General features: G+C 45.2%; 3 protein-coding genes and 1 long non-coding RNA gene across 4 annotated transcripts; 3 read left to right on the top strand and 1 right to left on the bottom strand.

The window, feature by feature from the left end:
• The first annotated feature begins 1725 nt into the window (after positions 1 to 1725).
• LOC135401620 (probable bifunctional dTTP/UTP pyrophosphatase/methyltransferase protein) lies at positions 1726 to 4393 on the top strand. The gene is made up of 6 exons (XM_064634124.1): positions 1726 to 1954; positions 2471 to 2608; positions 2727 to 2830; positions 3043 to 3101; positions 3384 to 3483; positions 3981 to 4393. Exons 1-6 carry the CDS (start codon positions 1865 to 1867, stop codon positions 4135 to 4137), a joined length of 648 nt encoding a protein of 215 aa, XP_064490194.1. The 5' UTR covers positions 1726 to 1864; the 3' UTR covers positions 4138 to 4393.
• LOC135401621 (uncharacterized) lies at positions 3518 to 4565 on the bottom strand. The gene is made up of 2 exons (XR_010424865.1): positions 4439 to 4565; positions 3518 to 3942 (listed from the first exon to the last, which is right to left on the bottom strand). It is a non-coding gene; the product is annotated as an uncharacterized LOC135401621 (long non-coding RNA).
• Positions 4566 to 4821: 256 nt separating this feature from the next.
• On the top strand, positions 4822 to 22535 carry LOC135401616 (translation factor GUF1 homolog, mitochondrial-like). The gene is made up of 17 exons (XM_064634121.1): positions 4822 to 4969; positions 8020 to 8062; positions 8620 to 8725; positions 8848 to 8996; positions 11098 to 11178; positions 11262 to 11423; positions 11485 to 11549; positions 12942 to 13145; positions 13621 to 13750; positions 13865 to 13974; positions 14132 to 14259; positions 14376 to 14446; positions 15213 to 15314; positions 15989 to 16122; positions 17659 to 17704; positions 18699 to 18911; positions 22326 to 22535. The coding sequence occupies exons 1-17, from the start codon at positions 4869 to 4871 to the stop codon at positions 22452 to 22454; spliced, it is 1974 nt and encodes a 657-aa protein (XP_064490191.1). The 5' UTR covers positions 4822 to 4868; the 3' UTR covers positions 22455 to 22535.
• LOC135401615 (heat shock protein 75 kDa, mitochondrial-like) lies at positions 4963 to 7566 on the top strand. The gene has a single exon (XM_064634120.1). The coding sequence runs from the start codon at positions 5057 to 5059 to the stop codon at positions 7160 to 7162; it is 2106 nt and encodes a 701-aa protein (XP_064490190.1). The 5' UTR covers positions 4963 to 5056; the 3' UTR covers positions 7163 to 7566.
• Positions 22536 to 25434: the final 2899 nt, after the last annotated feature.

Below are 25434 nucleotides of genomic sequence, written 5' to 3'. Positions count from 1 at the left end.
AGGGCGGACACGCCTGGAGCAACACAAAACATTCAACAACAGCTACATGCAAGACGACATGGGATGAGTTGTTTCACCGCAGAAACGTCCAAAGTTGTTTCACGTCCAAAAATACCGCCATTGCGATTTTCTTCTGGACCTTTGCCTGCTCAACAGTGATGACATGGTCAAAGACGGAGTCCATTGAGCTCTGGCACCTGCGAAAGACAGACATCTCGTTTGGGAATACAGGATGTCGTTCCAGCCACAATTTCAGTCGATGGAGCATCATGCGCTCCAGGACTTTGCCGAGACAGCTTGTCAGGCTGACAGGACAACAGCTGCAAGGTCTAAATGATGCTTCCCGCTTGTGACAGCTTGGTGACTCGACATTCAGAGAGCGGGCCACGCTCCAAACTCCTGCGGCACTGCATGTAAAATGGGTTGAGCAAAAGCGACGCTTAAAGAAGCAATGCGATGACATTTAACGTGGCTCGAAACCCTGTTTCCTTCATCAAGCTGTCCACCAGGAGCCGCCATGCAAAATATTTTCGCTCTGCGCAATCAAATTTACAAAAACAGTCTGAGAAAGCAGCCGCGGACGGCTGACACGGTCCTCGAGTGATGTAGGGAAGTCCCTGTGCCTTTTTTCTTTGTTTCTTCCTTCACAGCTCACAGCTGGGGGGGGGGGGGGAGTAAGGCGACCGCCTTAGGCCCCGCGCACGTACGAAGCCCTTAACGAGGGATTTCCTTTTTTTTTAAATACAAATTATGCACTTAATCGCACGCGCGATCTTCGACTAAAACAGAAATGAGAGAAGAATGTGTTATGTGCCATTCCGTCATGTGATGAGAAAAAGTTCCCCTTTTAAGAAAAATCCGCAAACCCTGCAAGCTGTACCGAGGATTTCGCACCCTTCTCTCCTGCTGCCATTTCCCGTACTGCTAAAATTTCCCACTCCGAAAATCTTATCATTTCTTATCTTTTCATTACTGCTGGTGTGAAAGGGGCCCCGGGATGTGCCTTTGTCTCAGGCACCGCACACCCCTAGCACCGGCCCTGACCACATTATTTGAGATTTCTGTCCGTTTGTCGGGTGAATTCATCTGGCTTCTTCTTATTCCTCTATTTTATTTTTATTTTATTTTTTCGAAAAGAATTCACTTGTATTTTTTAGCATAGGCATCAGTAAGAGGCGGCTTTTTACAAAAAGGCTGTGGAGTTACGAGCGGACGTTTACCTTAAACTCTTTATCCTTGTTATGAAACGCAGTTCCACTCTGCCCTTACCATTTGGAGAGATGTGACAAGATGTGCAACGACGGAGGTTACCATGGAGGATTCTGCACTGGGCCAAGTGGAATCCTTTGCATGTGCTACCCCCCTGAGTGGACGGTTCGATAACATCGTGCTTTTCAACTTTGTACCCGCACACATCGTTTCCAGGAGATCTGAAAAATTAGAACGAGCAACCCGGAGACAAGGGTCACACTCTTTCGTAGTCAACATGTACCAGATTGCATTTTTCCCGTTCCTGAAAAATAAATATCTTTTAAATCCGTCCCTTTTGTCGTCTCAACGACGTTTGTTTCGGGGTCTTTATTGAGTACATGCTGAGGGAGTATGTCGCCACTTTAGCTGTACCCTAAACCCTTATCGCGTCTGTTTAGTCCTAGCATGTGGTTCGAGTCGGAAAGCATAGTTTTGGTGGTTTGGGTTTCCTGGCGGAGCTCAATGCGATTGGGCCATTTCCATCGCGAAGGACATCATGAAAGTAAACAAACAGACGTGCATTGGAGAGCGAAGACCGGCTTAAAACGTGGTTTCATATTCGAAATTTCGAGCCATTTCTTTCTACAGAACACCTTCGCGTTTACTACGAACAATGCTAGAGCCACTTCTACCAATATTGGAAAGGAAACAAATAATTTTGGCAAGCAGTTCGCCTCGACGCAAGGAGATTCTCAACATGCTGGTGAGATGCCTTTACTGCTAGCAGCATTCCTTTGGTTCTATACTAGTTCGTGAACAAAGAACGGACACTCGAAATTTTTCAAAATAAATTCGTCGTAAGCAATTCAGCAAACGAAAGTTCGAGCCACAGTATATACGGAGCGTATGACACCATGTAGGAGCTGAAAAGTAACGAAAATGAAGTTCAACACACCCCTGTTTCGTCGCGAATGAGTTGTAACCCTTGGAATGACACATTTAACCATAGTCTAATCTAATTGCTCAACCAACTATGATCATGAACGACACCGTGGAGACCGGTTAGCGGAGTAAGTTTTTCTCAGGTCGACCAGGTTCGAAGTCGTAACTTTTGTATCAATGGGGCTACGAAATAATCATCCGAAGCCAGAATGACAAAATTGGGAATAATTCCTTTGTGAAACACACGTCGATATTAGGAGGTGCTGAATAATCTTGTCGCTTAATTCTTGCTGAAGCTTATCTTGTCGTGGATGAAGCGTTTTTGCGATATTTTCAGGGTCTCAAATACCAGATTGTAACGTCCGACTTCGAAGAAAACTTGAATAAGGACGACTTCCCAACGCCAGTGCAATATGCCATCGAAACGTCCAGGAGGAAGGCAGTCGATGTGGCAGAAATTTTATCAAAAGCAAATGTAAGTCACATCACTTGGAACCTGTGCAAAGAGTTCGTAATTGCAGTTGTCTAATTAACTAATAAATGTCTTAATTTTGGCACGGCTGCAACACTCATGATGCTCCTGCTCAATACAGAAAAGTGCAGATTTGATAATAGCAGCCGATACCATAGTCACCGTGGATAACGTAATCTACGGGAAACCAAAAGATCAAGCTGACGCTATTGAGATTTTGAAAAAGTAAGTGAAAAATGCTAGTCTCTTGAGAGAATATTTGAGTTTCCACATTCAGTCATTTCCCCAGTATTTATACGCGTTAATTAAAGAACTGAACTTTTGTTAGTACGATCCAATTATTGGAGCACGTTGGGCAGTTTAATGTTTCGGATAAACTGTGAAGCACTGTTGTCGACTTTGGTTTTGAGTACAGTGTACCTTCAACTTTGTTTCAGACTCAATAACAGGAGTCATACAGTTGAAACAGGCGTCACACTTCTGTATCCATCAAACGGTGAGGTTAAACAACATTGTGTGTACCAGACAGGGGCAGATCCAGACCCTCGGTGTGGGGGGGGTTCTTTGTGATAGCGTGCAGTGGGGGGTGGGTCGACAGGGAAATCCCATGTATAAACTGACGTTTTGGGGGAGTGCAATCACCCCCCCCCCTCCCCAAAAACCAAAATTGGAAAAATACGTGTGGCATTTTTGTCATTTTTCGGAGAATGACAAAGATCAGGAACCATAATTATAACGCAGCTCTTGTTTCTACAATGTCTCTTCTTGCCCTTTCTAGGGAAATTTTTGTCAAGGTGTTTCAGCGAAACGACAATGGTTCACATCACGGGTATGACTCAGTCGATGATAGAAGGCTACGTGAAGACTGGAGAACCAATGTAAGCTTGTTCTTCAGTAAAATAAATGTTTCAATCTCTTTACATACTTATTTTATTCGTCTTTGGAATCAACGTTTTTATGCTGTAGAACATAACCATTATGGTATATGCAGCGTTTCTAGGCATGAACCTGGCTGAAGAAGCCATTAGTTTCATCAGGGATGTCATGATGTCTGTCATACTGTGATAGTGCCGCGACTTTGACACTAGAAACTGAGCTGTAACTGGCCATGATGCCGCACCACTCCGAGGTTGTTTTGTAAATAAGTTGTGCAGGTACAGGACACAATGCAGCAAAAATATCTCGATGATAGCGACTGCTGTCTCGATGAATGAATTAAACTTCAAGCAATGTTAGGTGTCATTCCGTTGCTTCTACGAGGCTTGAAAGCGGCAAGGGAAAGTTCACTCTGTGCATCACTTCGTTCTGTTACTGTACTCCATATATTTTGCAGGAAACTGAAAAAGAAACAAAAATGTCGTCTGTCACTTCACAGGGGCAAGGCTGGAGCGTACGGCATCCAGGGAAAAGGTGGAAGCCTCATCGAGAAGATTTCCGGAGACTACTACAACGTCATGGGATTTCCCCTGCACAAGTTTTGTAAAGAATTGATCGCACTTTACACAGAGTTGGGCTTTGTAGACAAAGCTTAAATTAACTAAAATCGTTGACGAGTTATCATAAATACATTGTACGAGGATGATCAGACCAGGCTCAAAGGACAATCCAGGTTACAAACAGTTGAACGTAGTTGAAATAAGTGGCAACCGGTTTCAATTCAGCCGGCATCATATCACAGTCTCCACTGCTGCTGCTTTTTGAAGTTGTGAGTCACTTGTGAAGAGTTCTTTTATGTTCTTTGCTCATATATGTGCTGCGTTTTTCATAAATAAAATGGATGTAAATGGATGTACTTATTTACGTAGTGAACCTATCATACGATCAGACACTGACACATAAGTTGCCACATAAAAAGTATTGTTGGTAATGGCAGCTTTTTAGCATCCGGGCTTTGGCGATCCGATGTGGCTTCGTATTACAGACAACCACGACCTACTACTACAGAGTAGAGTATAAAGTAGCTCGTGCAGGCAATGCCCTAGCTGCGTACAATGAAGAAACCGAAACTAACGTGCATCATAAAATTGCAGAAAAGCAGTAATGATATAAGACCTCTAGCAACCATATATTAAGGCTCACATTGCTTTCACGTTGTTTTAGTTGTTCTTCATGGGGGCAATGGTAATATTCTTGGCGGTAACTGTTTCTCTGGGATGACAGAGCAGTTAGGCGCTAAAGATAACGAAACCGAAACGCGGCTGGCAACAATTACCTAGCACACGTGATTTCCTGTTTCCTCTCACGTGGTGATTATTCTCTTTTCATGGCGGTGCGGTGCAGAGTTTTAGCCGGCAGATATCTCGCGAGAAGCGTTTGTGGCCATTACTCGGTTCCTCACAAATATTTCACTTATTCCTTCCTCAGGTTAGCATAAGTCACTTGTCTCGAAGCCCCTTGCTAAGCGCATACAACGTACAACCATCGTTTGTGTTTTGTTAACCCTCACATCTGATGAGCATGGCTTCAAGCGTACTCGGTGTGAGCATTAGAGCTCTTCGCCAATGCACTCCTCCACTTTATTCTAGTTTTCGCCCAATCTGGGCACTTTCAATGCGCGCGCCTCTACGAGCGAGCACAGTTTTCAACTCTAGCGCATCTTGTAAGCGATTTGCTAGCGTGCTCGAAGCGCGTTACTACTCGACGCAAGCCGAACCGCAAGAAGATTACCACACCATAATTAAGAATACAGAGAAAGGAAGTGGCGCCGCCGAAAAGCGAGAATTCCAAGCCGAGACTCGCATGCTTCTTGATATCGTGGCGAAGAGTTTGTACTCCGAGAAAGAAATATTCATACGCGAGCTCATCTCCAACGCGAGCGATGCTCTGGAGAAGTTGAGGTACTTGCGTCTGACGAGCGAGGGCCAGGTTTCGGGTGGTGGTGTTGATTCGCCGCTAGAAATTCACGTCGCCACGGACAAGCTCGCGAAGACTTTCACCGTGCAAGATACTGGGGTCGGCATGACCCAGGAGGAAATTATCAGCAGCCTCGGGACGATCGCGCGTTCGGGATCGAAACAGTTTTTACAGGAGTTAGCCAAAGGCGGCAGTAACAGCTCTCCGAACAGTATCATCGGCCAGTTTGGTGTCGGTTTCTACTCCGCGTTCATGGTGTCTGAGAAGGTCGAGGTGTTTTCGCAGTCGCGGAAGCCGGGGTCGAAGGCGGTCTGCTGGTCGTCCGACGGATCGGGCCAGTACGAAGTGTCCGAAGCCGAAGGCGTGCAAGAAGGAACGAAAATTGTCCTCCATCTCAAACACGATGCCGCAGAGTTTGCGGATGAGGACTCCGTTAAAAACACAATAAAGAAGTACAGCAACTTTGTTGGAAGTCCGATCTTCCTCAACGGCAAGCAGATCAACACGCTGGAAGCCCTGTGGCTGATGGATCCGAAAGAAGTGACGTCGGAGCAGCACGACGAGTTCTACCGCTACATCTCGAGCGCGTACGACGTGCCGAGGTTTACGCTCCACTTTCGCACGGACGTTCCTCTGAACATAAACTGCCTGCTCTACGTTCCCGAAGGCAAGCCGGGACTCTTCGAGATGAGCCGGGACACCGAGAGCGGGCTCTCGCTTTACTCGAGAAAAGTCCTCATCAAGAATAAGGCCGAGATCCTCCCGAAGTGGCTGCGTTTCGTCAAGGGGGTCGTAGACAGCGAGGACATCCCTCTCAATCTCAGCCGCGAGCTGCTGCAGGACAGCGCGCTCATCCGCAAAATCCGCACGGTCATCACGAACCGGCTCTCGAGGTACCTCTACGACAGGATGAACAAAGAACCGGAGAGCTATCGCAAGTTCTACCACGACTACAGTGTTTTCCTCAAGGAAGGAATTCTCGCATCCCACGAGCAGGTCGAGAAAGAGGAAATTGCAAAGTTGCTCCAATTCGAATCGTCCACGAAGCCGGACGGGGACAAGGTCACGTTGGCGGAATACTGCGCCAACATGAAGGAGGGCCAGAAGGACATCTACTACCTCGCGGCTCCGAGTCGACAGCTTGCGGAGTCCTCTCCGTACTTCGAAGCCGTACGTTCGCGCGACGTCGAAGTCCTCTTCTGCTTCGAACCTTACGACGAACTCGTCCTGGTGCAGCTCCAGCAGTTCAACCGGAAGAACGTTACGTCGATAGAAAAAGAAATGAGACGCGACGTCGAGAAGACGGAGAAAGTGAGCGACGAAGTGACGGAGGTGGCGGACTGGCTCAAGACGGAACTCTCCCCGATGGTCCACAAGGTGAAGGTGACGAAGCGGCTCCAGAACCATCCGTGCCTGGTCTCCGTCGAGGAGATGGCTGCGGCGCGGCACTTTGTCAAGACGACGTTCCAGTCCTTTTCCGAGGAACAGCGCTACAAGTTGCTGGAACCGACGCTGGAGATCAATCCGGAGCACGCAATCATCAAAAAGCTGCAGACGTTGAAGAGTGACAATCCGGAGTTGGCGAAGAAGTTGGCGAGACAGCTGTTTCACAACGCGATGGTTGCAGCTGGACTGGTTGATGACCCGCGTAAAGTTACGGTTGAGTTGAACGACCTGTTGACTCTGCTCTTGGAAAGGCACTGAGCATTATTTTTTTGTTCAATATATGTATGCAGGACATGTAGCTATGTTGAGAACGGCTTTATATTAGTGTTCTGTGGTGCACATAAAGGACAGTGTTGGTCGTGGAACATTCTGCTGCATTACAGGGGGCCGTGTCAATATCTTGACGATGTAATCGGATAATGTGTTTGAAAATGTAAATGTACAGTGTTGAAACTATGCCATTCTGGACAATATTTTCTGCGTAACTGCTGTCTCTCTGCTCAGAGTGACCAGCAACTACATAAACGCGAAATCATTTACCCAACCTCGTTGGAATGCACTCAAGATGAAAATGTGTCACTTTGGGCAAAACAGACTTTTGTGTATCATAGGAATTTCCAACTAAACTATAAAATAGAGGAAATAAAGCAGTTTAAGGATAATTTTTATGTTTCTAGTGTGTCTAACATCACTACTACAAAAAATATATAGTCACGAAGACACTCATTAGCCATGGAAGCATCATGAACAATCTTTTATTTTGAGTACACTAAGGTGAGTTCGTTATTATTGGCTAATGATTACAGATAAGTTATCAACACTCAGTGCTGCAATCATCCTGAAGATGCACATGGTTGCTAAGACAAGTGTTGTCAGATTGTCGGGCATAAAAAGACCAATTACATCGTTAATGGTTTTATTCACTGTCTTGGCGCATTATGGGCATAGATACCGCTGTGCCAATAAAACACGAATTGTCACGATCATCATAAAAGGACCAAATTTCTTTGTCGCTTGTAACCTCATTGTAGTTTAAATTTCCACTTGTAGGATTTATGTAGTAATCTACGTACCTTTATGTTATATAATTTTTGTATTTTTTTTTCTTGTTGCAGACACTATTCAAGTAGCAGCACTGGTGTTGAGAAGAAATATGAGGTAAAATTTTAACGGTGAATGGAATTAACTGGTTGGTTTAAAGGGAATTTTACAAGGTTGTTTGTGGTCCTTCTGTCAGAGGCTTTACAGTTCATGAAATGCCACACATGATAACTTGAAAGTGAAACATGCAGAAAAACTTGCTGGAAAAACAAGTATACTGTTTCTTGCATGGCTACCTGAAGGATGACTTCGCACTACAAAGTGATTATTTTGTGCCAGAAAGAAACGTTTGAGAGAGCGATGTGTTTCAACTGCCAGAGTTGTATCATAGTATTGCCAAGAAATTGCAACACACACTCAGTACTAGTTGACAGCATAACAGCTTTTATTGCTGTTACAGTGGCTAACTTGTTTGCGTCTGCAATAACACCATCTGCTACATGTGCACGAGCATGCTGGACATCGCGCTGTGAGAAAAGAAAATCCACCTTTTTTGTTCCATTGTTCAGCATGCTCTTTATTCCACCCACGCACTGTCAGCAGATGTTAAGGTTGGGGGGTGGGGGCACTTTTGTCGAGGGCTATGGCCTGATGCAGCCTGTTGCATTATACAGATTGATCCTGGTGACTTTCCTCAAGAAAATATTCGAAACTTTTGCATTGTGGCCCACGTGGACCACGGGAAGAGCACACTCTCTGATCGCCTCCTCGAGTTCACGGGTGAGTGTCGTAGAGCCTTGCCATGTCGTAGCGTACAGCATCGGGTCCCTATGAATGTAATCAAACTTCTATGAAGTTGGCAATACGAGAAAGACATGTGCAAAGCCTTCCTTCCCATCCAGGTACGATTAAGAAGTCTGCAGAGAATAGACAAGTCCTGGACAAACTTCCTGTGGAAAGAGAAAGAGGGATAACTGTCAAAGCGCAGTCGGCATCTATGATATATGACCACGAGGGAACATCCTATCTACTCAACCTCATTGACACACCAGTAAGGTCTTAAAGACGTGTAATGGAAAGCTTAAAGGAGAACTCTGGTGACTAGGGTTGCCACCAGGCCGATATTATACCGGCACGGCCGGTTATTTGCTTCCTCTGCCGGTTGCCGGTAGGAAGGTGATACCGGCAGCCTCTTGCCGGTATTTGTGGCTCGAGACCTTTCATAAGGGCTTTTACGGGGTTTTTCCTTCAACATTCCACTACAGCTTGAATAAATCTGGAACACAGACCAAACTCCGCAGTCACCAGTCGTTTTCTTAGTTATTCATTATTATTATTATTATTATTCACTGTTATTCATTACGTCTTGTGTTCGGAGGGTACAAGAGCAGTGGTTGTGCAAAGCTGTTCGTGGTTGTGTCGAGCCAGCTAGAACGTTCCTCACCCGCTTCCCCTTTCCCACGAGCCTTTCCTCCTTTCCTACTATTCCACCTCCTCTCCCTCAGCCGGTATTTTTCACTCCGAAAGGTGGCAACCCTACTGGTGACCCCCAGAGTATTGCCTTTTTTTTTGGGGGGGGGGGGGCGTGTTCTGAAATGAATAAAAGGAGAAGAAATGAAATGAAATAAAATAAAATGAGTGCAGGTGACCTACAGTGAGCGGGGGAGGTTGTGACATAACATCCATAGCATGGTATCCAGGCACATTACTCGTGACAGAGAGCGGTGTAGCTCAATCAGATAACAGTGGCGCATTAGTTGAGAAGAAAGAAACAAAGAGAAAAAGGGGAATTTCCCTTTGTCACGCAAGGATCGTGTAGGCCGTCCGCGGCTGCTTTATCGGACTATTTTTGTAAATTTGATCGTGCAGTTATAACACACTGCAGAGCGGAGATATTTTGAATAGTGGCTCGTGGTTGACGAATGAAACGGGTATAAAACCAAGCAATTAAAGTATATATCAATTAAGTATTAAGTCTTATCAATATATCAATTAAGTATAAAGTCAAGCGGCTTCTGCTGCTTTTTGACGTACCACCTTGTTTTGTGTTTGACACAAACAGAAATAAATGAAATGAAATGAAGGTAAATGAAGATAAAATGTCACCTCATCAGCCCTTTAATGCTATGGCATTATCATTTGTTGTATTACGTTGCACTTTATAGAGCAACCTGCCAATATGTGTACCACGCGGTATTGTATTTTATTAACATATTCATACAGCCTTTTTAATGCTTCACATATGTGTGCGAGGTCATGGATGATATGTGCGAAGTCAATCGGTCAATGCTACTTAATAATGTAAGGTACATGTATAGGTGATTGAAATGTTAAATACAGTTTATGGACGTGTCAGCAATGAAATGTGCAGAGATGTGCTGCGACTACTTTTTAGTAGTTTACCGTAACTACCAACTACTACTGCATCAAATCGTAGTTCAACTACAAGTGTAACTACATCGCAGCCGCACTAGTTAAAACTACATTGCAACTACTAGGATGTATAGTTGTTTAACTACATGTGTAACTACTCTTATATTTTATATATATTTTATAAAATATATATATATTTTGTATATACACTCCGGAATGAGGCCGTCAGATGCACAGTGCTCATGTTTTGTGCACGTGTGTAATGCACAAGATGAAAAAATTCTCAGAGTTGTCACTAATAAGCACCAAGAAAGGAGGCCGTGAAGCACACGGAAATCTAAGTGGAAAAAATTTGAAGTAGTTGTAGCCTACAAAACAAATAAGTTTAACTAGTAGTTGTAACTACCACTTTTGCATGTAGTTTCTAACTACTTTTTAACTACCATGTGGTAGTTTAACTAGTGGTTTAACTACAAGTGATTAACTACTGCACATCCTTGGAAATGTGTCACATGATCAGGGTCATTTAGTCATGATCATTTAGTAGGTCCTGCACATCATATAATTAACCAGATGAAGTGAAATTTTGAGGATCGTATGTGGTGTATAAAATGTTGTTGTTTGAATATATAGTACAGCTACACTGAAGGCGGTTACACAAGGCTGAATAATTAGGAGATGCATTGAGTGAACCATTTGTATATCATCGCAAAGGTTCATCTTAATATCACAAATATCCTATTTTGTATATCATCCAATAGAATCGCTCCTCTGTCTAGGGACACGTAGACTTCAGCTACGAGGTCTTGCGTTCGGTCGCTGTCTGTCAAGGCGTCATACTCTTAGTGGATGCAAACCAGGTGTGTTCTGGATCTTGTCTACTTAGGAACACTCTGTCAGTGGAAGCTTACCCGCAGCACAACCTAAATGAGTTTAACTGCAGGGCATTCAAGCTCAGACAGTGGCCAATTTCAACATGGCGTTCTGTTCAGAATTGACCATAATCCCGGTGCTCAACAAGGTAGACCTGAAGAATGCAGACGTCGAGGGCGTATCAGATCAGATGAACAACCTGTTTGGGACCCAGAAGGAAGAGATCCTCAAAGTATGATCATATAAGTTTGCTTCTTTCGTGGAATGCCCTCTAATGCCCTTTGTGTCAAAAGGTATCTGCGAAGCTTGGCACAGGAATCGAGGAACTCATTAAATCCATCATCGAAAGGATACCACCGTAAGGATATGCACACAACCAGATCTCAATCAGTCAATCAATCAATCCAATTTACGAGCACCTTGTGTATATGAAAAGAAATATGTCAGAGACCCCTCTCTTTTTTTCTCTTTCTCTCCTCTTCCGCATTACCAACTCAACATGGAACGTTAGCATGCACTTCACAGTGTCGTTCATGCTGAACCAGAGTGGAAACGGGGAAAAAAAGGAATGAGTAGCTCTGGTACTGAGCTAGCAGTTTTTGTAACAAAATTCATTACTACATAGTTGCATTTATTGCAAAAGAACTACATTGTTACTTTGTTACCAGACAAAGTAACTCGTTACATACGAGATAAGTACATCTGTGTATAGAAGTAATGTGGGTGTTTAGATTATAGCTGTCACATGTTTTGGGCATGTTCATGGGGAACACTAGTATCATATGCTCCATGCAGTTCGAAGCACCAGCAGGCTGGTAAACTGTGTGGAGGGACTAGTATAGTTTTCTAGCTTCGTGCTTGCATAACGACACCATCTAAAAGTAGCAGTAATGGAGCTGCATATATAGCACAACACTATGGTACAAAGTTTCTGATCAACCGCTACCAGAAATCATGTCCGAGGCAATCTCATGCCACCGTGCTGTATCCTGGTGACAGCTATAAGTGGGCACTATGCTTACAAGCTTCTGGTTAAAGAAATGAACATTCTCAGAACCGCGACCTACTACAGGTTTTCCCGGCGATTTTAATCCAAGTGCCAGCTAAATTAATCCATGCGCCATAAAGTTTGCATGGCACGTGGATTAATTTCGATGGCGCTTGGATTAAAATCACCGGGAAAACCTGTAGATTATAACGACCATGTCATAATCAGCAACCCCTATGACGAGTCCGTCCACGTGATCCGCTAGGGGCGCTACTCGTCGGCACGTGAGACCTGCATCACGATTGGACGACGTAAATTTGAATTCTGAACGCACAGAAGCGTACGTACGGCTACCGTAGCAGACGACGGCAATAGCTCCCATGAAAACGCGTAGAATGATGATGATAATCAACCTCAGAATGAGACATTTGTGGCATACCCACCGCTTGTACAGAAATATTAAGGTAAGCTGAAGTACAAAGTATCGTAGAAGTTGAGGAAGCAATAACTGGGACGATGAGTAGCGCCACCGCTACCTTCCAAAAATGCGGCGCTGGGAAGGGGTGCCTACGGCATGGTCGCTATAATCTACAGGGTTTCCTGGCGATTTTAATTTAAGTGCCAGCTAAATTAATCCATGCCCCATAAAGTTTGCATGGCACACGGATTAATTTCGATGGCGCTTGGATTAAAATCACTGCGAAAACCTGTAATAGGTCGTGCTCCGAACAGAGATCCACCGAAGGTCTCTCTCTCCCTCAGTCCCAAGGGTGACGTGTCAGCTCCATTCCGCGGTTTCCTGCTGGACTCCTGGTACGACAGGTACCGCGGAGTCATCGCCCTCGTCATCGCTGCCGACGGGGAACTGCACCCTGGAGACGAAATCATTTCGCATACATCGGCAACATCGTACATCGTTCGAGACTTGGGATTCATGCATCCTGACGAGACGCCAACACCGAAATTGTGAGTGTACGCCAGTTACGCGCAAGTGAGTCAAAACGAGCATAAACAATGTTGCAGTCACCTACGCACTGCTAAGTAATCCCCTTATCCGCGGAATCCCACAGATTTGTGAATCCCGACTTTGGAGAAAAGTAAATGTCTCACCACATAGCTACATTACCCACAGTACACTACACTACCACAGTACCCACATAGCTACTGATTACTACTCTTCACCAGCTAATTTTGTCCCATGTAAGTTGACCCACCCGCAGTAATCCATTCGCCAAATACGAGACTGCACTCGACTCACTGTCTGTGAAATGGCCCGAACTATTTGAGCAGCAATTAAAGCAGCAATTAAAAACTGGGTTTTATTGGTTTTTACCCTAAAGCACAGGGCCGTACGTACATTATGTGCCATCATATCCGTGGACCACTGATGTTTTCGGTGTAATGTGAACGAAGGAATCGCAGTGTGATTTTTGTTCGACAGGTGTGCCGGGCAGACTGGCTACGTGGTGGCCAACATGAGGTCTCCGAGAGAAGCGCACGTGGGTGACACATTATCACATAAATCCCCAGACATAAAGCCATTACCCAAGTTTGAGCAATCGAAACCTATGGTGAGGATTTCTTCCGCTGACCATAAGTGCCCGTCGTCGAATTATGTCAACGTATCAACGTGATTGGGTGTGGGTGGTGCATTTTAGAGCACTGCATAAGTTTCACCATTTAAGGTATTTGCCGGAGTCTACCCAGAGGACCAGTCCCAAAACACGGAGCTGCGAAGTGCTATCGAAAGACTTCTTCTTAATGATCCCAGTGTTCAGGTTTCACTGGAATCGAGGTAGGCCTCACAACCATGCTTCCCAGGATTTTTCCACTTTCCTCCTCCCCAAGTGTAAATAATTTGGGACGGTGTATTCTTAACTTTCCTCCTGACTGTTAGTTTGGTGTCTAATTACCTGTCAATCCAGTTACACATATGTAAAACCATGTTCTAGCCCTGCCTTGGGCCAGGGCTGGAGACTAGGTTTCTTGGGTCTCCTGCACATGGATGTCTTCTGCCAGAGATTGGACCAAGAATTTAATGCCCAGGTTGTGGTCACCGCTCCTAGTGTCTGTTATAAAGGTATGTGTATGTTTTTATTTTTCTCTATTGTTGAGTTGTATTGTATTGTTGTTGTTGTTGTTCTCTACTCGAAAAAGCAAAACATTAACGAGCATGCATAATTTTATCACTTACAGTGAAAATTGTTGGTGCCAAGAATATCAAACAGTACGGCGGTGAAATGGTCACGATAAATAATCCACTACTGGTGAGTGGGCACAAATTAACAACCCCAGGGTGACAAGCTTTCCAGACACGTTTTTTTTCACATTCTCGTGTTTAACTGCTACGTAATAAAGAAACATTTGATGCAATGGAAGGTTTCCTTCAGGATCTCACGCTGCTCGTTGAACAGGTTATGCTGTCTCACTTATTTTCTGGAATATGTATAGACCATCGTCACAGGCTGTTTGCATTGATGCCCGCTTTGCATTTGGCATGCAAATTCTTTTCGACACAAAGAAGATGAGGAATTCCTGAAGAAATTACCAGATAATAGAAGTTTCTCGACAAAATGAACTCGTGACAAGTCGAGTTATTGTGCCAAAAATGTGCTAAAGTTACAAGTTATGAAAAGGAAAGTTCCTAATTACTTTTGAAAGTAACAAGTTACTTTGAAGGTACTTATTATTTAACAAAAATATATATGAGAAGTTAACAAAAAGAACGAATTCAAAAGTAATGAGTTAGTTAGAACTCACTCAAAAAGTAACTTAATTACAGTAACAAGTTACCCACCAACACTGAAAATTACTGGTGTTTTGACCACGCTAGATTCTATCATCATTCACCATTCACTGCAACACCAATGTGAAAAATTACTATCAAATAAGTTAAAGATAATCCTTATCATGGTCATTACATGTGCAAGCAATTGCAATTACGTCAAAGTATAATCGTGCAATCACGCAATATTACTTCAGAAGTCGTCGACTAACAACTTTGGCTTATGCTACTTCTCTCTGTGCATGCAGCTACCTGATCCATGTATCGTGAAAGAGTATTATGAACCAATGGCCACTGGAACAATCATCTCGCCAGACAAGTACCTCAGTGACATCATGAGCTTGTGCATGGTGGGTTGCTTTCCAGCAGGCTTCACCGCTTTTGGGTGAAGTTTTTAGTAGGTCGGGTTAAGTCCACTTTTTCGAAAGAAAGAAAAAACGGCAGGGTATTTGAAGCCGTGACAAAATTACACTAGGGAACCGACACATGGAAAATACTGCAATACCTGAGTAACTTAGTTACATTGTGCAGTTACTTTAATTAAATGTGGTAACTAGTTACAGTTACAAGTTACTTTTGTAGAAAAATTTCAATAACTGGTTAAAATTACAAGTAGTTGCTAACCAAGGCTGGTTAGAAAATCAGTGTTGATGTCAGTAACCATAGTGCTATCACGCCCAGCCTAGCAAATGCAGCAGTCATGTTACATGTATTGCAAATGGGAGCTGCAATGTTGGGAGGATATTCTCTGAGTTGAGATGATGTCGAAAAACATGCGTGATTATAACGCTTAACGAACAAGATGCTAAATTACTTCCACGGTAGGCTGTTAATCAACTTGTCTTATATTTTCCCTAATTATTATTTCAATATAACGGCCCAGACATTTACCCCTCCAGATTTTTAAATGCATAAATGTGATCAAAAAAGAACCCTACTTAGCGCTCATATGCATCGTGGCACAGCAGCGCATACAGAGAGTGCAATCGTCTTCCAACTTGCATCTAATTGGAATTATTTACAGAACAGAAGAGGTCAATCGAAGAGCACACAAAACATAGATAATCGCACCATAATGCTCCAGTACAAATTCCCGTTAAATGAGATCATCGTGGATTTTTTTGACGAACTCAAGTCTGTCACTTCGGGTTATGCAAGGTAAGAAGGCCTGTATTCACATACTTATGTGCATGATTAACACACCTTGTTATCCTAAAATGGAACTACACCAGCAAGAAATCGAAACTCTGTGCTCAAGATGCACTCAACTGTCATTCTGGTTTTGGCAGTGCATATTATCCACATCATGGATGTGTCATATGGCTTGCTAGGCCATGCTGCATGTTCGCGGTCACGCAATGCCAGAAATATAAGAGACTCACTTATATATTCCAAAATATTTATGTACAGGCAAGCATAAAAATATGTCAGGGTAGAAAATCTGTTATATGTGGTCGCATTGGTTTCTTCAGCCGCGATGTTGAGCCCAGCCCAATCGCGAACCCCGTGAATATCGCCAACCCAATTCATCAGCTGTTATCCACGCCTTTTTGTTGGCTGCGTTGTCAACAGGAGCGTTTGTGCACACCATTACCGTGATTCGTTCCTTCCTCTTTCCTCTGGTATCACTAAGTGCCACTTTTATAAGTAATGGTTGTACAGTAATAATATCGTAGGGGTGTGCGAATATTCGAATCGAATATCAAACGCTCGAACTATTCGATTCGCGAATCGAATATCCAATATTCGACTAGTCCACGAATATGAACGACACAACCCGAAAGTGGGCTTCACCTGACGCTTCCGTGCATGAGGTGAAGCCTCCTTTATAAAATTGCCCTTGCTGCAGGACCAACACAGGCGGGACAGTGTTTAGTTTAAGATAAAGTTATCCAGAGTTAGTTTTGTGGACATCGTCTGTGGAAGGGGTGGCGCCCCTCCCACATGCAGTTTAGCGGTGCCGACGAAGGACTTTGGATGGATGGATGGATGGAGTGTAGGGGCACCCCTGGTGGGCCTCTTTGGAACGAGGGTCCAGCTTTTGATTTGATGTCTGTGAGGTTGCCTTTAAAAAGTTAGGACCCCTGAATAATGACTACAGCCCATGAACAAGAAGGGTATCTTAAAGATGTCCTTTACGGCTAAAATTTCAGTAGTGCAGCTTCTTAGGACGAGTGCAAATCACCGGTTTGAATTGCCTGGTAGTTGGAATTAGGAGATTTTGAATTAATGGGATTGCACTGGTAACAGAATTTTCATACATGTTCTACTCTATGAAGCGCTGAAGAAACTTCAGTTGCCTTGGAACCTTTAGCCATAAATGGGAATTATTATGCCCAGTGTCGAAACGATGCACCGGAAAACAGCTGTATAGTTGGAAAGCCACCTTTCTCCATAAGATCTTTTTTTGCTGTCCATTCCGTCATTTTACTCGTAAAGTACTCTTGAAATGGGTTTGGTGACAGAAATATGCAGTGGTTGCATCGACACAGGTCTAGCCATAGTGGCAGTGTGCTAAGCGCGCAAGGAAACAGAAAGTAAGAATGCTCGAGGGTTCAAGGTGTTAATTATGTGAGTAAATGTGATACAGTAGTCTTCATTAATATTATTAGTTATTGGATATATGAATTATATGTTGCACTGGATGTGATCAATCTCATGCTTTGGTATCATCTTTTCGTTTAACTTTCCCAGCTTTGACTATGAGGAAACTGGATACGAGCTCAGCAGCTTGGTGAAGGTAATATCCCTTATAGTATTTACAGGATTTTTTTTTAGCTGCACAATATTTAAAAAAAAATTAAATATTCAATATTTAAAAAAAAATATGACAGCAGCATAGCTACCGTTTTTGCGGTCGAGTTATGTTTCCAGGCGTACATCCTCTGGAAGAGAGTATGTCACTACTAAGTGACTAATTACCTAAGATTCATTCATCAACTCTTAATTAGGGGCTTCCGGGCAAAAGTGAGATGGTAGAATGAGAGATCAGCCTAGTTGAAAGCCATTCTATTTTTAGAAAATCCTGGTACAAGAACGTGCATTGAAATATCCAGCGTCCAATATTACTACGTAAATCATTCAGCGTCGTTGGCTCGTTTGGAGCACAAAGCAGTTGATCTGGCCAGGAGATCGCACCGATTCCCGTCATCCCTATTGCCCCACAACACACGGTCCTCTGATATGGCATGAGCGTTGTATACTCCCCGCATTCCTGAGGTGCAAAAAATAGAATGGCTTTCAACAAGGACTGTCTCCCATTCTGCCATCTCGCTTTTGCCTGAAAATCCCCAATTAAAGAGTTAATTGATGAATTTTGGCGCTATTAGTCATCTTGTGGTTACATACGCTCGTCGAGTGGATGTCTGCTTGGTTAAAATGGTATATCTCTGCTGCTGTCATAGCTTTTGTTAAAATACCTGGTGCAGCTAAAAAAACGTAATAACAAATAACGGATATGGTTTGACATAAACAAGTTCTGCGGATGTAAGTGTATACAGGGTGTTCAAAATTAAGCTTTCACGAGCGCTACGCAAACACAGCGATGACAGGAAAACGGATGATAACTTTACGCCACTTGTGTGAGAAACAGGTGCTGCTGATTATGTAGCACCTGTTTCTTACTCAAGGAACAGAAAAGTAGCAGCCACTTTTCTTTTGTTCGCCTATCGATAAAGTGCTAGTGAAAGCTTAATTTTGAACACCCTGTATACCACGATGCCATGCATTTGCAGATGAGCATCCTTATCAATGGGAAGGAAGTCGACGAACTAACCTCAATAGTGCACAGCACTCGTGCCCGTATTGTGGGTCGATCCATGCTGCTCAGACTGAAAGAGGCCATCCCACAGCAATTGTATGCTGTCGCTCTTCAGGCCGCAATTGGCGGGAAAGTGATTGCCAGAGAAGACATCAAGGCCATCAAGAAAAATGTTCTTGCCAAATGTGTCAGTATATTTACATCTCTGAACATTACAAATAATTCAACTGTATATATCGCTGACACCGATGAGTGAAGGGGTTAATGTCCTTTCAGATTTATGTGTTTTAAATGTGACAGCGTCCGCGAGGAATCCCAAATTCAAAAGTTAATGTTGGAGATGCCTTCCAAGAGCAAAGCAAACAAAAAGTTGAACGAAATTCGTGTTTTTTCATAAAATATTCGAATTCGAAACCAACTACTGGCTTCTGGTTGAAACGGCCCTTCCCTGCTTCGCCTCTTCCGGTGACGTAACTAGCGTTGCCAGCAAGATACCCCATCGCTCAGCTGACGTCATCGACAGGCTGGTTTCAGTTTCAAAGAGTGCGTGCAAAGTCACCACTTCTCCTTGTACTCACGCTAACGTTGAACTGGGTCAACTGCTCGGAGCAAACGGTTGAAGGGGAGTGTAATGTTAGAGAGGGTCGAGCATTACTGTTAGAGGCGTGTGCGACATCCAGGAGAAATAAAGTGTAGAAGAGAATGCTGCTCCCCTACATGAATCCTGATTGGTTACGTCCCAGGGGGTTGGATGTGCTGGGGGACCTTCTCGACCCGTGGCTTCTCTCCAGACGTAGCCGATAGAGCTGACGACGCTCACGAGCCAGCGCGTGGCAGCAAGGCCCCATGTCGTCGTCCACGTGCTGCCACATCACTCCCCCCCAGACGCGAAGCGGTGCTTGCCGTCGAAGCGCGCGTCGATGCCATGAAGGGAAGAATGACGACTACACGTGAATGACAGGTAGCTGGGGTTGTGGCCGCAGCAGGATAACGGGTGTCGTCATTTTGCAATGTGGTACCGTTTCATCGTGCTGCTGCGCCAATGTCGATGTCGCAGGTTGTCATATATGAAAGCAGGGCGACGAAGACAGCGTGAAACATGGCCGCGAGTGAGAGCGAGCCGAGCTGACGCATGTGCGACGTCAGGGAAAGAGCCAGCGGCATACAGAGACCAGTAGCGGAGCGCGTTGCTCATTGAAGTGTCTCTGGTGATGCCGGGGAGTGCCATAGCAAAGTCCGTGGAGGCCTAGAGAAGAGTGCGGGACAACGGCGTACCGCGACCGGTACGGGGCGTTGAAGAAGCCGGAAGAAGTGAGCGTGGCCTCCTCCTACGTACGTGTCCCGGTGGAAAGACCTAGACTCACGAGGCGGGCCCTAGCGCCACTGAAGAGCTGTGCGAATGTTGATACATGATGACGGTTGTCGTTGTGAAATTTGTGATGGTAGAAGGCAGAATTATTCACCGAACTGAGGTGTTTCTAGGTCGTGCCACCAAATGTGGAGGAGATGGTGTTCCTCTACATGAGTCCTGATCGGTGCTGATGGAATGTCCCGGATGTGTCGCCTCAACCCGTGACTTCACTCCAGGACGTAGCCGAGAACTGACGAGCCAGCACGGTAGTGCGTGGCAGCAAGGCAACGTCGTCGTTGTCGTCGTCTACGGGGCCAGCACGAGAGCATTTTGAAATTCGCACGGATACAAACGCGCGCCTTCACGGTGCGCGCGCGCGCGGTTCTCTTTGTGGCTGTCCGCAGATAAGCATATTAGGACCTGTTAAGTAGCGGAACTACCCAACGCGCTCGGTGTACTCTGTCCCTCGTACTCGTGTGCCTCTACTAAATGGTCTTTCACAGCCACAAATGCGAAGCGTTCCCCGGCGAGGTTTCCAAGGCGGCTCATTGTTTTTTCCGGCCTCCTCTTCCTCCATACGTCACGGACCAAGAGCAGCACTTACGCGCTCCGACATGCAAGCCGGAGCGTGAGAGGTCATGAAACGCTCCGCTCCGGAAAAGGAGTTGTGTATGCAAAGCACCTTTGGGTGTCAGTTCGCATACATGCATTCACCGCAAGTGTCAGCCAAAGCGCGTCTTTCGTGACTTCCTTGTGCACGACGCGTTATGGTGGAAAGCTTGAAGTCCACGTTTGAGTCCTGGGTGGAACAAACTGCTGTTAGTTTGAATGAAAGTGTAGTGAAGCCTGCATCGTGTTTCTATGCGCTCCTATGCACTTTACAGTGGCCCCCATGTTGGAATTTATTTCTCGGAGCATGTCTCGCAGAGAAGGAGAAGCGCCTCAACGCCCATGCGTGGAAGGCAGCAATTGGCTCTCCGCTTGCGGCTCGCTGCGTGCATGGGAAAAAGCTCAGCTCGGGCGAACCCCTTGCGCTCTGCTGCGGAAGGTCTCGCACGCGTCTGTTGCCACGGAAACCAACGTTTGCCCGCGTCCGCACGCAGTGAAACGCAGTAGTGTGAACTAGAGCCCTGCACCATCCGCGGATGGAAGCGGATATCCGCAAGATACTTGCGGATTCGGATGAAAATTTAGCACTTTCTGCGGTGTGCGGATCGGATGCGGATGGCGCGAGGTCGGATGCGGATACGAAGGCAGCGGATCGGATGCGGATATACCGCGTGCTGTCATTTTTCCACCAACAATTTATTTGTATTGCGCGCCGACAGCGAGCGCGTGCTCGGGTTCACCTTTGTCCCTTTGTCCATGCACGGCGCCAAGATGGGAGAGGAGGCATTCTGGTGTCTCGAACCGCGCGAGCACCGACGAGGTAGCGTTCCACGCGCTCCAGAAGTCCCTCCATATCGCGTTTGTTGAAAGGTTTACCTTTGCTTGTCGTCATGACTGAGTCCTTCCGTGACAGCATGGAGGCATCCGAAATTATACCAACATGCTTCCGGCGGTCTTTACGCATCTTTTGAAACGTGCGGATTTTGCGGATCGGATGCGGATGGTGCGTTTTGCTCAGCGGATCGGATGCGGATGTAAACTGTTGTGTTTGGTGCGGTGCGGATCGGATGCGGATAACGTGTGCGCGGATGCGGGTCGGATGCGGATGCCAAAAATCTCATCCGCGCAGGGCTCTAGTGAACCATGTACTTGTGTGTGTGTGTGGGCGCGAGTTCGTGCGTATGAGTGAGTGAGATTTTGGTTTCCATGCGTTGAGGCGGCGCACTGCAAACTTGTTGCGTTAGACCCAGAGTTATGTGCATACAATGTAATTTTGCCGATGTACTCGATGTTGGTGTCTACCTCGGCAGTGTGGCCCACAATTTTCAATTTTGATTTACAAAAAAAGAAAAAACTGTAATTGAGACGGAAATTGTGACGTTCCAGTCATGTGAGCTACGCTTACGCTATCGAATGAGCTCCTTTTATAAGATTGCACCTCAACTGCTTCACAGTACCGTTTTAAATATTATCTTTATATTAATGTCATTAGAGCTGCTAATTAGTTGTGGCTTTCAGGAATTGCAGGGAGGTTAGCCGACCGTGGTAGTGAAATTGATTATAAGAGTAGGGCATTCCGGGAATTGTGATAGTAATAAGAACGAAACGAAAGTTTATAGTTTGAGTTATGTGCCATTTCAGTACGGGGGCGACGTTACGAGGAAGATGAAGTTGCTGAAGAGGCATTCGGAGAAGCAGAAGACATTGAGGCTTATCGGCAACATAGAAATACCCAGGGATGCCTTTATTAAAGTGCTAAAACGCAGCTAGTAGGTTACTTTTTCTACTCGCTGTTTCTTTACACAGTTAGTGTTCCGCTAGTTCGGAATAAAGCTGTATAGTTGGCATTGATGTGGACTTGGTCTGTCTGTCTTCTGATGAGTAACCGGAGTAGGGTCTTCGCAACCGGACGGTTTGTCGAAAGGGAAATCAAAGCAAATTGTAACAGATGTAGTCGTTTGAGTTCTCAAAAGATGGCGCGGGAGTCGCCTCAGGGTTGTCGCATCTTGGAGTCCGTAAATTTTGCTCGGGGCAGCAATCTTTAAAATTTGATTGCTGAAACGATACTCCATGGAACAACGGAACTTTTTGGTGTATGCGACATCAAAGTTACAGCTTTCAGGAAAAAAAAAAGGAAAAAAAAAACATACTTTGTGGGTTTCTCTTTCACTTTACAGTTCCCAGCACTCAAAACGTTGCATTACGACACGTGAAAACCGCTTTGGAAATAAACGTTGCAATTGCCGGTCGAAGCTCGTAACATTTTATTTCTTTATTTCGATACACCCCAAGGGCCTTTAGGGAAGGGCATTACGCGGGGCGAGAGGAACATGGCTGCACATACTAACAAGGAATTACATTTCCCTAAAGGGGTTGGTGGTTTGCGGATCTCATATAAGGCTACTGAGAGCTAGTATATCCTGTACCCAATGCTCATTAATTTGAATACACTCGTACTGCGACGTGTGTGGAACGAGGAGTTTCACATTAAGAAGGCGAGTGAACACGTCAGAATGACGAAATATCCCATTTGCCGATGAAAATGAGGTATGGATGTGTAGCAGGGGATTGTTCCACTTAAAACCGTATCTTTGCCAAGAAGAGCGTTGTAGAACATGCAATCCAAGGAATGGGACTTGACAATCACATAACACCGCTCTTGTGCGCACGCATCTGTAATCTGGCATGTATACAGTGGAACCTATTGAAAAAAATGGCGGCAAGCTGGTGGGGATTAGAGTCACTAAATAAGCTTCGCTTCAGAGTAGCAACACCGAGAGCCGCAGGGAAGCCATCTTGTTTCCGCTCCGCACAAGAGTCATCGCCAGTTGAGGGAAAGAGTGCATGAGGCAAGCTGGAAACTATGCATACAGGAATCCGAGAGGCACAGAAGGACAGACAAAGCAAAGCAAATCCTCACACATAGCGAAGTTTATTTAACGAGTGACCAACTTATATGTTCAAAAATCGACGAAGGGAGCAAGGGGAATAAGGGAAGGTTGAACATATTTAGGCCCGGATTCTCGCTCCGCCCTGAGGGTTAAGTGCACGCGCAGGGACCCTTTCGTCCATTCACGAAGCATGGACAGAAGGGCCCCTTCGCGTGCGCTTAACACTGAGGGCGAACCGAGAATCCGGGCCTAAGTGTCTCCTGGGCCTAAGTGTCTCTCTGTTTCATCTAGCATGCCTATAGTTGAGGAGCAGAGACAACTAACATAACAACGCTCGCCGTGGAGGCCGTGAGTTACCTTATTTAGTGACTCTAGTGGGGATACACCACAACGGAACCTTGAGCCTATCGACGGAAAGTACACGCACGCAAGGTCTCAGAACAGCGACTTTATAGACCTCTACCTGTTTGTAAACAAATGACGTCATAATGTCCGACAGCGCCACCAATTTGGTAGAGTTGAACTACATTCAAAGCTAGTGGCGAATAGAGTCACTAAATACAGGGTACATACACCTGTATTTAGTGACTCTAGTGGCGAACAAGGTCGTGCCCGAAAGCCACGTTCTTGAGGGGATTACGATTGTCTCTGAAAAAGACGCGACCTTCGGTCCTACTTTTCTTTCAATAGGAGGCAGGGAACAAGTGCCCATTCGTGGAACCCAGCTCTCCCCTTCCGGTCTGTTTTGGTTTCGGTGTGTCTACCAACGTCATGATGACGTTTCTCGGGTAGAGGTTTATTGGTCGGACAAACTCACGCGGCGCCCTCGGAATGGAGATAGAAGGTTGGCTGACGCATCATACGGGGCTTTCAGATACTGTATCTGTCGGTATCAGTTTGGATGAAAAAATAAATCTGAATCTTACGGTGCCTTCAATCCTCGCGTAAGGTTCGTTCCCGGCAAACAATGGTTTCTTGGCCAGATGGGTTCGCTTCGCAAGAACTGCATCTGCCTGGTTCGAGATTCCTGCATTGTTCACTCACGCTACGTTTATGTGCTCCCTGATCCTGTCATTAACACAACGGGATGTTTGGCCGACGTATCAGTCTCGCTGTAAATCAAAAGTTACGTCTAGGTACCGTAGGTCGCCATTCGATTGGTATGTCGTGGTTAGAAGTCCGGGGTGGAATTTTGATCGTAGGCACGAATTTTGTCGAGAGAGCTAGGGTCGGATGTTAACATAACGACGGACGAACGTGGTGCCATGGCAGGTGGAAGCCTTTCGTTTGCAGGGAGTTTTATGTTGGGAGTATACGGTCATCAGGACCCCCAAACCTCTTTTATGTTGCTACAGTATTCAGCCCCTTCCCCGGCCCATTCAGCGGGTTCCCAGTGTGTTGCTCCAATGGAGAAATGCAGGACCCGGTGTTCCGCAAACTTTTGTCTCAAACTGTACTACGCACACGAAGACGAAACTTTCTGATGCCGTAATGCCATACCTGGCACCCCACTCAATAAGGGCAGTGAGTATTTCACTCCAAGTTGCCACCGAAAGCAGTTAAAAACTGAGAAATAGAAGGCAAATGGCGCCATTAGAGGGTGAGGGAGAAGCCCGCTTCGCATAACGTACAAAGTGGGTAATATTACACAATTCCACAACATAAAAATCACATACGATATCTTCGCACATCACGCGCGGCTGAATAAACGGCAAAAAAAATATACTTATAAGTATATATACTGATAAGTAGTATATACAATGAAGTATACTTTTCTTAATTGCCGTACTTATTTAGGCCTCTAAGAAAATGTATTTTGTCTTTCGGAACTACTGTTACACGTGGGTCTTCTACCTGCA

Source organism: Ornithodoros turicata, chromosome 7, assembly GCF_037126465.1.
Source record: "Ornithodoros turicata isolate Travis chromosome 7, ASM3712646v1, whole genome shotgun sequence".
Lineage (NCBI taxonomy): Eukaryota > Metazoa > Arthropoda > Arachnida > Ixodida > Argasidae > Ornithodoros > Ornithodoros turicata.
The sequence above is the reverse complement of the archived record's forward strand: the minus strand, read 5'-3'. Positions and strand labels throughout refer to the sequence as shown.